The sequence below is a fragment of the Bactrocera dorsalis genome, chromosome 1, assembly GCF_023373825.1.
Source record: "Bactrocera dorsalis isolate Fly_Bdor chromosome 1, ASM2337382v1, whole genome shotgun sequence".
Lineage (NCBI taxonomy): Eukaryota > Metazoa > Arthropoda > Insecta > Diptera > Tephritidae > Bactrocera > Bactrocera dorsalis.
The window spans coordinates 91427611-91442947 of record NC_064303.1 but is presented as its reverse complement, the minus strand read 5'-3'; the positions used below and the strand labels follow the sequence as shown (position 1 = coordinate 91442947).

Sequence of the window (15337 nt, the reverse complement as noted above, 5' to 3'; positions counted from 1 at the left end):
GTTTACGGCGATTCAGTTTGTCAAAAACAGAAGCCAGCGAATGCTACAAAGCCTTCAAATACGATCGAGAGATCGTTGAAGACATGCCTCGTTCTGGGTGACCTTCGACCTCTTCAATTAATGAAGAAATTTCAAAAAGTGAAGGATATGGTGCCTGAAAATCGGCAGACAGGTGTTAGAGAGATAACAAGAAAGCTCGACATCTCTTGCGAGTCCGTTCCAATCATTTTGGTGGATATTTTGGGTATGAAATGCGTTCTTGCTCGACTCGTCCCGATAAAGCTAAAAAAAAGTACAATTGTGACCGAATTTAAAACCAAAAGTGCAATGAATACCAACGATCAACCACCGCATTTATCACGATGTTCAATCGATCGAAGAGATAAAACAAAATTCGCTGATGGAGCTGAAGGCTACCCAAAAAGTGCTTATGAAAAGTGTTCTGGTAGGGATTACTTTGATAAATATCAAAATAAATATTGATGAATAAATAAATATTTTCAGTTTTATGTATAAGTTTAGGTTACTTTGTAATCATGAAAGTTCATTCACTCACTCAGCTAAGACCAAACTTATATTAAAAGTATCTAAGAAAAGAAAAGAAATCTTATAAGAGGTGTGTTCAAAAAGTTTAGCGAATTTTGAATTTTAGCGGGTTAGGTATATTCTAATTTCGAATTTTTTGTGGCGTTATGTTGGCACTCATGTCTCTCACTTATGCTGACAAGCGCGGCCATTTTGAATATTCATTTAATTGTTGACAGCTGCTTTGCTTGCACGTGTTTTGGATCATCTTCGATTTTTACCTATCAAAAAATTGCACCACGATAACGCCCCTGCTCCCACATCGTTGCTTGTGCGCGACTTTTTGGCCAAAAACCAGATCTGGCCCCCTGTGACTTTTTCTTGTTCCTTAAACTGAAGAGGCGACGTTACGCTTCTCTTGACGAGATAAAGACGGCATCGAAGAAGATAAAAAAAAATGATTTTTTGAAGTGCTTCGAAGATTGGAAAAACCGTTGGCACAAGTGTATAGAAAAATAGATATTCATGAATAAATAAATAATTTTTGAAAAAACACAAAATTCGCGATACTTTTTGAACACACCTCGTAGTATCTCAGCTGACATTATTTACGCCATTTCGGGTGTTGTTATTGTTTAATGAATTTGTAAGCTAATTTAACCGTGACTAGCTCATTTTTAACACATGCATACAGAAAATACATTTGCATATAGTAAGTGTCTTCATTTTCGTCACTCGCTACACTATGGCTTAAAAACAGCAATATATCGTTTACTTCTTAAATTTCACTCGACAGTGTAACAATTCGGCACAAGAAACGTTGAGCAACCCTGTATATGTAACGCATTTTAAATCATATCTACATATACATACATATCTCCATATACATATATACACTTTTGTGAATGCAGACCCACCAGCAACGCATATATCCATGCAAGTCATTAGTCCAAGTAGTTAATTGTAGCACCTTAGTCTTGCCCAATCATTTTGGCGCCGCCTTTTCCAGCAAATTTGCTGACTGGTAGGCAAAACAAGTTTGATAATAATCAGTAGCAAGTCCCTAAATATCACCTAGAATCGAGTAAATTCTATGTTGCAGGCTGATGTAACTCATAATAGGATGCAATCAGCTGTGTTAAACATGGACCACAGCGGCAATTTGATATGAGCCGACTCACACACACACGCACACTTACAGATATATCTATGTTGATAGTATGCAGTATGTGCGATTGTGTGTTGTGAAGCAACTTGCCGACTGGACACTTTGCTTGGTTTCACTTTTGCTGCAGCGCTTAATGCTTTTACCATACGGCCACCGAAACGGGGCCACAACGCACCGCCGTAATTGCTGTAGACACTCAGGCGAACGTCAACGGCACAAAATTCCGGTTGGCGGCGCTGCATGACGAGGACGCGGCGACGTATGTAACTGATGGACGCCCGCCCGAGTAGTAGTGCAGCGTAGTTGGGAAAGTGCAGCAAAGTGCGCGACAGCAATTAACATTGTAAATTGCGAAGATTGCAACAAGCTGATTTGCCACAGCAATGAGCAAAAATCGACGGCATTCTTTGGCTGCAATTCTTCTTATATGCACACACACATACAAGTACATGCACATCCGTAGCTGCAATAGGCGCTGGCTTTTCTGATTGTTGTAGTTGTTGTTGTTACTTTTGTTGGTTTCGTTGTTGTTGCAGAAATGATGATGAAACACAATAGGGCACTTTTAGGACTTATTGAGATTCTAGGTCGGTAATTACGAAATGCCAAGCGTTGGAGAAAGGCTGCTAACACACACATACGTAGCATATACATATATACTTGATGAGTCTGTAAGTGCGTAAGCTTGTATGTACTTAAGTGCAAGTCAAGCCTGCATCTTCAAAAAGAAAATTGCACAACCAACCTGTTGTTACTTATAAGGATATTTCCCTTATAGGTGCATAACTGTAACTGTAGCATATGTGTATGTACATAAGTATATATACATATACATATATACTTACATAAGTATATAACATACGTGTGTAATTTTTTAAGCATTTATTGGTAGTGTTACATGAGCTTTTTATGGAATGTGAGCTTTTGTTATGAGTGAAGCGAGTCCAACCTGCACCTTTCATATAAGAAACATCTGTTCTGATCAGGTGACATTTGGTGGAAAGTACCAAAAAAGGAGATAGGCTTTTACTGTTTACAAAAGAAAGAAAAACAAGAGAAAACATAAACTTCGGTTACACTGAAGCTATAATACGTTTCACATATAGAAAAGTTTCCTTACAAGAACTTGATACGATCTCAAAAATTTCTTCGGAGATTACACCATTCTCCTGTACAGTAATCCATGCCATAATATACTTATATAATCTAATAAAAGAGTTTTCCATACAAGCTCTTGATTCCGACCGTACAGTTTGTATGACAGTGGTCCGAAGGCGACGATTCCGACAAGTGAACGGCCTCTTAGGAAGAAACGGTCTTGTGCCAAATTTCAAATCGATATCTCAAACTCTGAGGGACTAGTTCGCGTATATAGATAGACAGACAGACAGACGAGAGTCCATTTTGGTGCTACAAACTTTGTGGCAAACTTAATATACCTTGAAATAAGGAGCATGTAGCATATGCTATATGCTCTAAATTTCTTCAAGGATTTTTTTTTAATTTGATAAAAATAAAGAACCTAAAACTAATAGATACTTCGTGAATTCACGTTCTATAAAGAATATTTTTCGCAAGCATCGCTGAATTTATGGTCAACATGGTCAACATTGGCGCTTAGCGAGCGCACTATTCGCAACTCGCAACACCATCACCCATCTGGGGGTCTCAAGCATTCATTATTGGACATTCGACCCAATGGCCCACGTCTGTCACACAGTGAAGAAAATAGAGCAGAGGTAGCTGTACGCGAAAGTCATTGAGAGTCGATTCGGCGCCGTTCGCAGCAACTCGGACGGACGTATGGACTCCTTGACACATATTACGTTGAGAAAGCGTACAAAATACAACTTGTGCAAGAACTGAAGCCGCTCGACCTTCCCAAGAAGATACAACGTTTCCGTGCTAGATTTTGTTCAGCGAAGAGGAATATTTCTAACTCCATGGGTATGTAAACAACCAAATTGCCGCACTTTGGGCCGAAGAGCAACCTGAGGAGATTCAAGAGCTACAATTTTTGCCATCCAGAAAAGAGAACGGTTTGGGGTGGTTTGTAGGTCTATATTTATTCGAAAATGATGCCGGTGAGAACGTAACCGTCAATAGCGATCGTTATCGCGCCATGATAACCGACTATTTGATACCTGAAACTGAAGCTCGTGAATTCGGCGACATTTGCTTTCAACAAGAAGGCACCGCTTCCCACACATCGAATCAATCAATGGATTTATTGAGAGAACACTTCGGTGAGCAGATAATTTCACGTTTTGGGCCGGTCGATTGATTACCAAGATCGTGTGATACCACACTGTTAGACTTTTTTTTGTGGGGATATGTGAAGTCTCAAATATATGCGGACAATCCCGCTTCAATGCAAGCCTTGGAACAAAACATCACGCTTGACATTTGCCAGTTACCAGTCCAAATACTCGAACGAGTCATCGAAAATTGGACTTTACGGAAGGATCATATGGTTCGTTTTTTTCGCTCCTCGTCACATTGGTTTGCATACTTGGTTTCACTTTACAATCTTGATAATGTTAAAAGGTAGCATAAATCCAAATTCATACTTCAGCCTGTTCATCCAACACATACATATGTATGATATACTAAGGTGAACTAGGAAAAATACTAGAGTCTAACAATTTAAACAGGAAACTGGGGAACACTAGGAGACGACATCGTCTACTTTTACAAGAATATTTAAGTAACAGGGGAATACCCAACTACGACCTTTTGATAAACCAATTTTGTTTAATTCAGCAGGGTTCGCTGTTGTGGTTTGGCAAATTTCCACATCCTTATTTCTATCTTAAAAGAAAAAGGAAATTACCTAACTATTTACGACAAATGATTTCCCAATTAATGACAGCCAAATATTAATTTTCTCAATGAATAAGGAAGAACCTAATGTTTATGAACGCACTTATTAGACACCTCTGCGCTTGAGTGGAAATGGCCGCATTCGCGCAATTTTGCTAAAAGCCACAGTATCTGTCTTTTCACACCGCCTGTCACAGCCCACTAGCGCGCAACACCTACGCGTTCGTCGTTCGTCGTTCCTCGTTCGCGCCGTTTTTTATACATTCCAACAATGCTCTGGCGTGGCATAAACAAGACTTTTGTTTGGGCCAACGATGGCACTTATGAAAATTAAAAATACTGATAATAACAGTGATAATGCGAAAATATATGCGAAAACATGTGCAGAAATTAGCGTGGGAAGCAATTTAAGCATTTGGCATAGAATAGAACAGCCTCGTCATTCAGAGGCATTCGTACATATCTAAATGTGTATACTTGCAGACATTTATATCGCTTATGTTCAAAAGAAATCGCATGAAAGTGTGAAAACTTTGCATACGTACATACATACATATGTGTGTATAGTATTATACATATGTCGGAGCGTTGCAAAGGTACAAACTGCTTGACACTGTAAACATGTTTCTTTAGTAGTCGAAGTACCAACTACCGCTGGCACTAAAATTATAAAAGGGCAATAAACGAAGCAAATAAACGAACCATTACTTTTGATATGAAATCGGCACATTAAGTGCACAACTATTCTGAAATTTAAATAAATCGATAATTTTCGTTTTTCGATAGATTATTTTTTTTAAAATAAATTACTAAAATAAATCGATAACTCAAATAGTTTTTGAATTACAGCTTTCTTAGGTAGGTAGGTATGGCCAAGGCTATTAGGAGACCCATTATAAAGCCAACAGGAGAAAAATCTCTTCACCCGAATTAACGCAGACACTGCTAACAATAGAGAACTACTCACTACTCGCTAAATTATGTCCTCTGAATCACCCTGTACTCCAGATGAAGTTGAGCAATTCAAAAAGTTTTATATATAGAACTTTCTAGACATCGTACAAGTTGCTGCAGGCAGATATATTCCTTCTATTAACGAAGAAATCAGAGCATTCTTTCACGATCTTCACTGGCACGTACAGCTTTCTTAAGTGGAGACAGTTCAATCAGCTCATTCAGCTTGTCTGCAAGCCCGATGTTTTTTTCCTTTTCAAAACCATTTTTTTCAAATATGCTCAAGCAATTACTTGGGGGAAAATTATACAATTTTTTTCTGCTTACTCAGTATTCATATGCATATGTACTTAGTTCTCCATACATTGACCTACCAGTTTGTTGATCTGATCAAAAATCGACATTTGGCTGGACGAAAACCTTCAAATTTTTAGGTAAAATGCAATTTTATTTCAAAACTCTGCCATTTTGTCTATTTTTGACTCTTTTGTCCATCGTAGATCATTGTACGGACAATCCCTCCTAGTAGGGACATTTATTAGGTTTCACTCAAGAAGAGAGATTTAATCACTGCAACAGATTTTATCTTACTATGCGTTCTTAAAGTATGTCTAAATATGTCCTTATAACTTTAAAATACAGTTCAACATTCTTAACTCGAACTTTTATAACCCGAAGTTCTACATAACTTGAAATCTTGGTTTGACAATAGAAGTAAAATTTCACACAAATATCCTGCCATAACTCAAAGTGTTCTAACACGAAATTGTTTTTTGGATTATGGTGATTCGAGTTAGGGAAGTTCAACTCTATATATATAAGAGCTTGGATTTCGATCCTATCGTGACAGAAAAAAAAACTCGAGATCCACACATCATAAATAGTTTAAGTGTATAGTACTTGAATATATCTAGACCAAGATTTTATATATCCCTCCCAAGAAACAATAGAAAAGTCTGACAACATACTGGCTTGGAACTAAAAAGAAGCTGCCGGATAGAACAAACAACTGGTATAAATGCATTAAATTGGTATAACCAAAATATAATTAGAATATCAAACTTTAATGATGTATGAATATATTTTTATACCCTGAGCAATGTATTTTAATAGTGCCACTCCTAGAAGGAAACGTCGGGGATCCTATTAAATACATGGATCAATGATCAGCAAAGTTCGAGACCCTATAAATACAAATATCAATGATGAGCAGAGCTTAACAGATTTGCTATGACACCTCTTTCTGTCCATATTTTCTGTATTTATGCGAACTAGTCACTGAGTTTTCGAGATATCGAACTAAAAAGGCACACGTCCTTTTTTCCCCATGAAGCTGCTTGTCGGAAGGTCAAAGTCGACGGAGTCAACGGAGTCATGTTCGGCGAATAGACGGCCTCTCTTTAGCTAAGAATTCACGAACAAGCAACGAAGTGTGAGGGTTTAAGGGGTCAGTAGCGTAATCTGGCCTGTTTTTTTGACATATTTTTTCATAGAAATTTTTATTCAACAATACAACTTTTTTCACATATCATGAGGTACTTATGTATACCGTGGAGTGTATAAATTATGAAGCTCATAAAAACATGTCTAACCTTAGCAGCTGCTACAGACAAAGTAAGGAATAAATACTTTTGAAAGATTTATCGTACTCTAGGGAATATTATATCAATATATTTTAGTTAACCTTAATAAGCCACGCATAGACCTGCTCTGGTCGTTTGCGATTATACCAGCGTAATAAAAATAATTTGACAATTGGACTCTCCAGTCGCAAAAAAATTTTAAAATTCACGTTGTTTTCTCAATACACCTCGTATTTTTCCTAAAACTAGATAGAGGCTGGTATACTTCAGACTCTGAATCTGACAATTGACAGCTCATACTGCCTCGTATTGCAAAAGTAGTATGTCACCTTTAAGAAGAAAGGATAGTATACTGACCCCTTTAAGATTACATTTCCTACAACTTGTAAGCTGTGGTGCTTTACATAAAATTTATCTCACCGCAAGACATTTCACTAAGGCGATTTAAAAATAGCTGCTTATGTCTGCTCCCTTCTAACTTGTATTCATGTGTCCATGCTAATAACACTTTAATACTTCATGTGGGCACAAAGTATGCGCAACGATTTGCTTTGAACCCCCTCAATGGATCTAAGTAGGCTTAAAGTGAATGTCGTGACGGCATTCCAATAAAAAACACCATTTTATTGCATTGCTTAAACTTAACTTCGACTTACATCATCCGCGCTCGTGTCATATGCCAAATGATTGTTGTGCAACTCCTCCGATTGTACGCGATGATGATCGCGTGCCACCCGCGAGTGTTCGATTTCATATTGTTGTTGCTGCTGCTGCTGCTGCTGTGGCTGTTGCTCTTGGCGATACCAATGCTGACGCCTTTGCAATTGCATTTGCGCTTGCCATTGCTCTTGATTATGCCGCAATTGCTGATGATGTGCCGTTCTCAAATAATCGCTTGTGACATGCGCGGGCCGCCACTCGACATCTTCAATGCCACCATCAATGCCACTGTCATAACCGTAGCCATAACCGATATCGGGCACAGCAAGTGGCTGTTGCTCCGCATTCGACTCGTTCGCCTCATCATCATCGGCATTGTAATCATAATACTCCAAATCATCATCCTCATAATCTCTTGTCTTGTCTTTGTCATTGGACGTGTTTTCGGTCGTGAGCCCAGCACCATGCGTTTCGGCAATCGCTATGCGCTCCTTAAGACCGCCTACTGTTGAATGAGCGGCGCTCGTAGTGTTGCTATCAGTGTCTACGTTAATTTGACTGCTTGCGTGCACGAGTTTATTAATGTGCGTCTGCACAGGCAAGTCCACTGCTGGTGCTGCTGCTGCTGGAGGTGGTATTATATGAGGTACAGATGTCATCGGCGTAGCGCTTGTACGACTCAAATCGGCCGCTGGCTGCAATTTGTGGTGTTTATGATGCTGTTGATGTTGCTGTTGTTGTAGTTGTTGTTGCTGTTGATGTTGTTGTTGCTGGCGTATTATCGGCTGATGATAATAATTTTGCGTGCCTTTGTTCGCCTCATCAGCGTTAATTGTGTGTTCGTTGTGTTTCGTAGGCGGCCAAGTCGGCTTAACCAGTTCTTCTTCACTGGCATCCACAACGGCTTCGGTGTCATTATCCGTCGCTGTGGTGGTTGACGTCGTTGTCGTAGTCCTTGACTTTTGCGCGTTCCTATGATGCGCATGCGCGTGCAGCGCATTATGCTTGTGTTGTTGTTGTTGTTGTTGTAGACGATTATCTAGATCTAATTGTAATCTTAGTTTGTGTTGTTGTTGTTTGTGCGCGGCGTGTTGTAAGTACAGACTTTCGGTTGCATCATCCGGCAACGCTGGCGTCGTTGATTCACTAGCAGCCGCCGCGGCACTTTCGCTTTTCGCCGCCTCACGTACGTCAGCGTGCTGTCTGTGTCGGCTGTGGTGTGCTGTGCGCAGATGCGCGGTTCTATGCCGCACGTGATGCTGCTGCACTAGATTTTCATTTTCTAATAATTCCAGGCCACGACGCGTCTCATCATCGTAGCTGGTGGCTAATGGCTGTGCAATCTGCACGCCCAGGCATGTTAGCACTACAACAACAGCCAATAGGTTTTGCATTGTGCTCGGTGTTTCACGCAATTACTAATGCGGAAAATACTGTTTTAACGCGCAGCGCTCGTCTGCTTCGTCTTTTGCCACTACTTCGTACGTTTTTATTGCTGTTTCGTTCACTTTTATCTTTTTACACTTTTAATGTTTTGAGAATTTTCACTTTTTCACACCTTCCAGCTGGCCACTTGACGTACACCATTCACTTCGCTAGGTACATAAGCCACCTAAATGGATACAGTTCGTACAGATTAAATATTTGCCAAGAACTTTTTATGTCAAAATTAACTACATTATACCGGTTCAATGATTCGTGTGCTTGTGTGCGAGTCTGTCGGTGTGCCGGTCTGTGTGTCCCTATATTTGCTAGTCTTTTTGTGTTTTGGACTCCCTTTGGGCAGCTTATATAGAGGCGTTATGTACACATATCAAGATGTGAGTTCAAATTTACATACGAGAGGTATTAACGAGTGCTGTCCGTTAAGTACTCAGCCTCGGCGACTTCCGTAAACAAGCGCAACCGAAAGACCACTTTATAACTAGGCTATGAAGCAATCGAAAAGACTTTTTGAGTCGGAATGTCGACTAATCTTGGATCCACTGAAGCAATCGGAAAGAGTTTTTAAGTCCCTTCATGAACGTCGACTAAGCTTGGATCTACTGTTACACGTTAAAGACCAAGAAATAGTCGCAGCAATGGACTTCACACGACAAATTCGCTTCAAAGAAGGTGAAGACTATCTCAATGCTGAAACTGAAATCTGGCCACCACTTTCTAACCAAAGACCAAAAAACAATCTAAGTAGTGGACTTCACACGACGAAGTTGCGCCAAAGAAAGCGAAGACTCATCAGCGCGAAAGCTAAAACTGAAAGCTGGTAACCACTTTCTGAGCTTAACAAAGTGTAATCTACATCGACTACTTTTGGAAAACGGAGAAAAGGTTCACAGGGCTCTATTATGCAGAATTATTGGCCCGACTGGATACCGATTTGCGGAAAAAACTATCTCAATTGGCAAAGAAAAGGGTGCTCTTTCACTAAGGCGTCTCACCGGCTCACAGATCCACCGTCGCCACTGACAAATGGGTTGAACTAGACTACGAACTGATGTCTTATCAACCCTATCCTTCAGACTTGGCTCGATGTGACTGCGTTTTGTTTCCATACATGGAGATGTCACTTTTAAACAGAAATTGGAGTCGAACCTGGCGGTAATAACTACTATGGAGATCTACTGTACAGACCTCAAGATAACTGACTTTTCAGTTGACACACAAAAGTTGGAGAATCCTAGTATCGGAGTATCGAGCTAAAATGTGACTTTGTTGAAAGCACTACCATGAAGATCTACCTTACAGTCCTCCAAATAACGGAATTTCCAGTTGACTTATAGAAGTTGGAGGATCCCAGATCGGAGTATCAAGCTAAAAGGCGAGACTAGGTGTGCTGAGAACACTATCATGGCGAACTACTTTACAGACCTCCAGATAATAATTTCAATAATTTTCGTTGTACTCTTGTAGCCTACGTACCTAACGCACCGCCCTCGTTACGTCGCGTCTGTTTTGTATCAATTTCGTGCACTTCACTGCGTTTCCAGTTCGAAAATACACTTTATAAAGCCTTCTTTCTTTTGTGGCCTGTTTGCTCCGGTCAAGCCATTAGGCCGACGAGAAAATACAGACTCGGTGCTGGAACAGCAGCCGTTAAATACTGCTAAGTGGCAGCCATTAAGGCAATGTTTAGTAATGTCTAACAACACCAATTACCAGCACTTGATTAACGTTTTTTGTTGTTGGCTGTTGGCTTTTGGCGAAGCACCGCTGCTGCTCACCACCGACTAATATAAGTAATATATGAGCAGTCTAACATCGTCGGTCGATCGGTTGGTCGTTCAGTCGGTCGTTTGGTCGCTCGGTCAATCTTTCTGTGGACTTTTAGAGGCTACTATTCTACATTTAATATTTGCATACGCGTTTGCTTTGTTTGTACACACATAAGTCTCGCCTTATTAATTGCCTTGTCAGAGGCGCTGTCAGCCGTCAGCTGTCAGTGTTGCTATTGTTGTTCTTGTTGTTGTTGTTGCGTCCAGTTTGCGTTTAGCACGCTATTAAGCAATACAAATGGATAGTTTTTATCGCTAGTGCGGCTAGCTATTTGGCTGACTGTAGGCTAATGCCTGCGAAGCTGCTGATTGACCCAATTAATGAGTTTTGCGCTCTCGTATTAACGCATTGGGGATCTTCGGCGCTCGGCCGACAAACACACGCAATTAGATAATCAAAACATTTGGAAGTTGTTTATGGCGCATTCAGATGAGCTTATAATTATTCATACATTAAATACATATGTAGCTTTTGGAACACTTGTTCTAGCGCGCCTGGGATTGAAAGGTGTTTGCTCAGCGGTAGACGCCCCGTAAATATATCGGTATATACTCGTACTTGTATGAGTTTATATATATAAATATAACCGACAAGTAGAACAAGTTTGGTATGACACAAGCGGCGATAATGCAAAATATGTGACTTGTTTTCGATTTATTGACTCCAGCACTCAAACATGTGCCAACATTTGTTGGGAAATATTTTGTACCAAAAATTGATAACTAATTTTTTTGCACTTATTTGATGTCAAATAGCGGCGTTCGGGTCCATTTTTTTAATTGTTGCTATTCAGTATGTGAGGAAAAGCTGGCGCCATATGCTCGTTATTCCTAAGAGGGTGGTCCAGTTATGACTAAGCCTCACTACCCCCCAAGAAAAATTTACAATCGTGTAGTACTCGTACATTGTTTCATTTCATAGAATTAGAAATATGCAAAATCGGTCAGTGATTTGATTCTCGCTTTTGGAAGGAAAGGAGAGATCTTGGAGTGCAATCAAATCAGACTTACATGCTATATACGCTGACCATTCCCCTTCCGCGGTAGCTGTCAAATATTGGTTTTACTGGTTTCAACTAGTCTGCACACGGATTTTGGATGAGTCGAAACTAACGGAAGCGGATACCCCAGAGGATAAGGGGACAAAAATTCACTATCTGTTATTGACAGAGACTACCACCTTACATGCGCTAGGCATTTCAAAAAACCGCGTGCGTCACATTTTTCATAAATTATTGGCCATGAGAAAGCTGTCAGCGAGAGCAGTGTCGTGTATGCACATTCCGGTCAGGAAGCGCTACCTTGAGATTAATTTACTGCAATGTTTGATCTCAAGCAGAAGAAGTTTTTGAGTCGTTTCGTAAATCCTGGAGCGCAGCCTCTTTCAGATTGATATCAGAGCCTTGAGTTCGCTGGCTGTGAGCCAAGATTCCTTATGTCTAGCATCGAGTTATTTTATGATTAAACTGGTTTGGGTGCCTGTCATAACAGTATTTCAGGAAACTGTAGATCTTATGAGCTTGCTAGAACAGCTACTTCAGTATTAATTACTGTGGAATGGAAACGGGTAGGAGCTCCAATGGCATTTTGGAGTCCATTTTAGTACTGTTGGGTCTATGACCAAATCTGCAAGCGCTCGTCGACTACCGTCGTCATAAGGTCCTTCCGCCCAAAGTAAAAAGTTTAGAGAACTCTTCGGTCTTAGCAAAATCTATCTTTAAATGGTAGTAAGAGTTCTAACTGGATACACGGTGACATCTTGTGGTTCGGTACATATCTCTGGAGCCTATCATCAAATCAGCAAACGCTGGTCGACTACCAGCCCCGTAAAATTTTTAGGTCACCGTAAATTGTTCAGGGAACTCTTCCTTCTCAGTAAGATCAATCTTTAAATGGTTGCAGGAGTTCCAACTGGACACTGTCCGATCGGAATTCATGCATTAAGACTGCCACTGGATTAAGGCAAAAACATCTCGGATCTCATACTTTTAGACATTCGAGTGAAATAACGGAAATATAAATAAAACAGCTAAGCAGATTTGTGAAGTCCAGGATGGTTTTATCAATAGCTGATATTCAACTACAGGAGTTTTTCGTTTTGGGGTTACAAAAGACTGAACATAACAGTCTAAATGTGATCCTCCCGCAATCCTGAGGGTTCAGCTGTTTATCCTGACCTGACTTCTGGATGTTAGTCTTTGGTTAATACCAATGGATGTATTATATATTTTGTCGACGGTCTCAGCAATGTCTGAGCGTAAACCGAAGGAGTTTCTACGTGATTTTTTCAACATCGACAAAACTTGGATTGACTAGTACTCATCACAGACCAGGGAAAAGCGGAAACAGCGAACTTAACCCACCGAATTTGCTCCATAAAAAGCGAAAACTGTACTATCAGCCGGAAGTGGGCACGGTTACTGATTTCTAGGGATCACAAGTTGACTTCTGGTTATTGGTCTCTGCTTTTAACCAGTGGATGCATGTTTTGTTGACGCCCACAGCCATGTTTGAGTGCTTATAGTCACTAGTATTCACCGGAAACCAAGGTACAGTCGAAACCAGCTAAACTTGCTCCGAAAAAATCGAAAGCTGTAATTATCTGCCGGAAGAGGGACGATCACTGATTTCTGGGAATCACAAGCTGAAATCTACTTCGACTAACTAGAGAATTATTGAAGATTTCAAGGAAACGTATTTTTCGGACGAATTAAAAAAGTTAGGACAAAAGCAAACTATTTTGAAAAATAAAACGTATGTATCGGACGAGTTAAAAGAATTGGAATAACAGAGAGACAATTTTGAGAAATAATTCGTGATAATAATAATTGGACCACACTCTTGTATATAGTACACAAAATTCTAATAAGCGTTCGGGTAAATTTTTAAAATTTCATATTCTATTTTTTTTTTACTTTTTTCAACCTTTTTCGTTCTTTATCGGCGCGCTTTTATTTATGGAACATCGCGCTTTTCACATTCACACACATAAATATTTATTATAATTTTTCACTTTGATATCGAGTCGGTTGCCAAGTTCGAAGAACGCGTCAAGGCACATTTTGACGCCCACTTATTTATGAAATGTCTACGCGATCTGGACACCGCGACCAAGTGGCATCTTCGGCAAGTCTCAAACTGTTTTATCTATTTGTAATGGGCCGTCAGTTGCCACTGTGGCAGCGTGTGTTGGTGGGAAATCCAAATATAGACGCGGCATACGTTGCCAATTTGACCACGCGTTCTGGCCACCTGATTGTCACAGACTCGTTGTGCGTTGCGAAGACACACTACTTGTATAATTACAACAACACATCGACAATAACACTATATATACATACGTATGTGCTTTTTGCAATCAATTCACTCATAATAATAACGCAGAACAAGTTCATTCGCCAAAGCTGAAGCACATGCAAATTCCCCTACGTGTGCGTGTGTGTGCGCGGATATTTATTGCACGTTAAGGTGAAGTTCACCGCATTCTACAATCTTTTTAATTTTTTGTTTTCTACACAATATTGCTTTATTTATTTTTAATCGGCACGATCAGTTTAGTTGTTGCTTACGAGTTTTGCATTCAGCTGCGCGGATCGCTCGAATTCGCACTGTGAACCGGCACATTCAGATCTGCGGATCGACACATTCGCATACCGTCACATAGCGCACTTATATTGCTCACATCGCGTGCGAGAATCTTCACAGCAAAAAAAAAACCGTCTATTATTTTTTCACTTTCATTGCACACGTCTGACAAGCCCCGACAGCTGGCCGTACGATTTTTGAATCCTTTCGACAACAGAATAAAAATACCGAGTATTATACTTTAGTCACCCAGTCTTGGTCAAGTGCCATAAGCAACAGACACACTTTGTAAAAATCTGGACGCTCGAAATGTAGTACTATTTTGTATATAGAAAAATTTGTTTAATAAATTTCGAATTTCGCTAAGCGTTCCACCGTATCCGCTGTACGCGTTGTTGCCTCGCTCGCTGTTCTCGCGTGTCTGTCGCAACGGCGCATGTGTTGCCGCAAGCTGGCAGGCAGCTAGCAGTCTTGCTGCTGATCGTGTCGTCGTCGTCCATCGTTGCCGGCGCGTCATACACAGCTAGTGCCGGAGCCGGTATGAGCGCCAGCGTCGTCGTCGTCGCCGAATATTGTGTGTTATTTGCGTTGGCCGTCGTGCTTACGGTTGACGCATCACCATCATTATCATAATCAACATTATGATCATCATTATCGTCATCGTCATAATCAGCGACGACGTTGATCACCAACAACATTCGCATTATTTAAGTTTTTCTTAACTCTTTCGGGCGTTTTCGCTGGATTCTCTGCGTTCCGCCGCCGTC

The 15337-nt window shown here is 40.4% G+C and overlaps 1 protein-coding gene across 5 annotated transcripts in view; it reads right to left on the bottom strand.

Moving 5' to 3' along the window:
• Nucleotides 1–15016, bottom strand: part of LOC105223801 (uncharacterized) — a 41770-nt gene extending 26754 nt beyond the window's left edge. Inside the window, exons 1-2 of one of the 5 annotated variants that reach the window (XM_011201655.4) lie at nucleotides 13901–15016; nucleotides 7710–9325 (exon numbers count right to left, since the gene is read on the bottom strand). In XM_011201655.4, coding sequence (XP_011199957.2) covers nucleotides 7710–9107 — 1398 coding nt within the window. In that variant the 5' untranslated portion in view covers nucleotides 9108–9325; nucleotides 13901–15016. The remainder of the gene's footprint in view (nucleotides 1–7709; nucleotides 9326–13900) is intronic. The other 4 variants (XM_011201653.4, XM_011201656.4, XM_011201657.4 and 1 more) reach the window with 4 other exon arrangements.
• Between the last annotated feature and the right edge of the window lie 321 nt (nucleotides 15017–15337).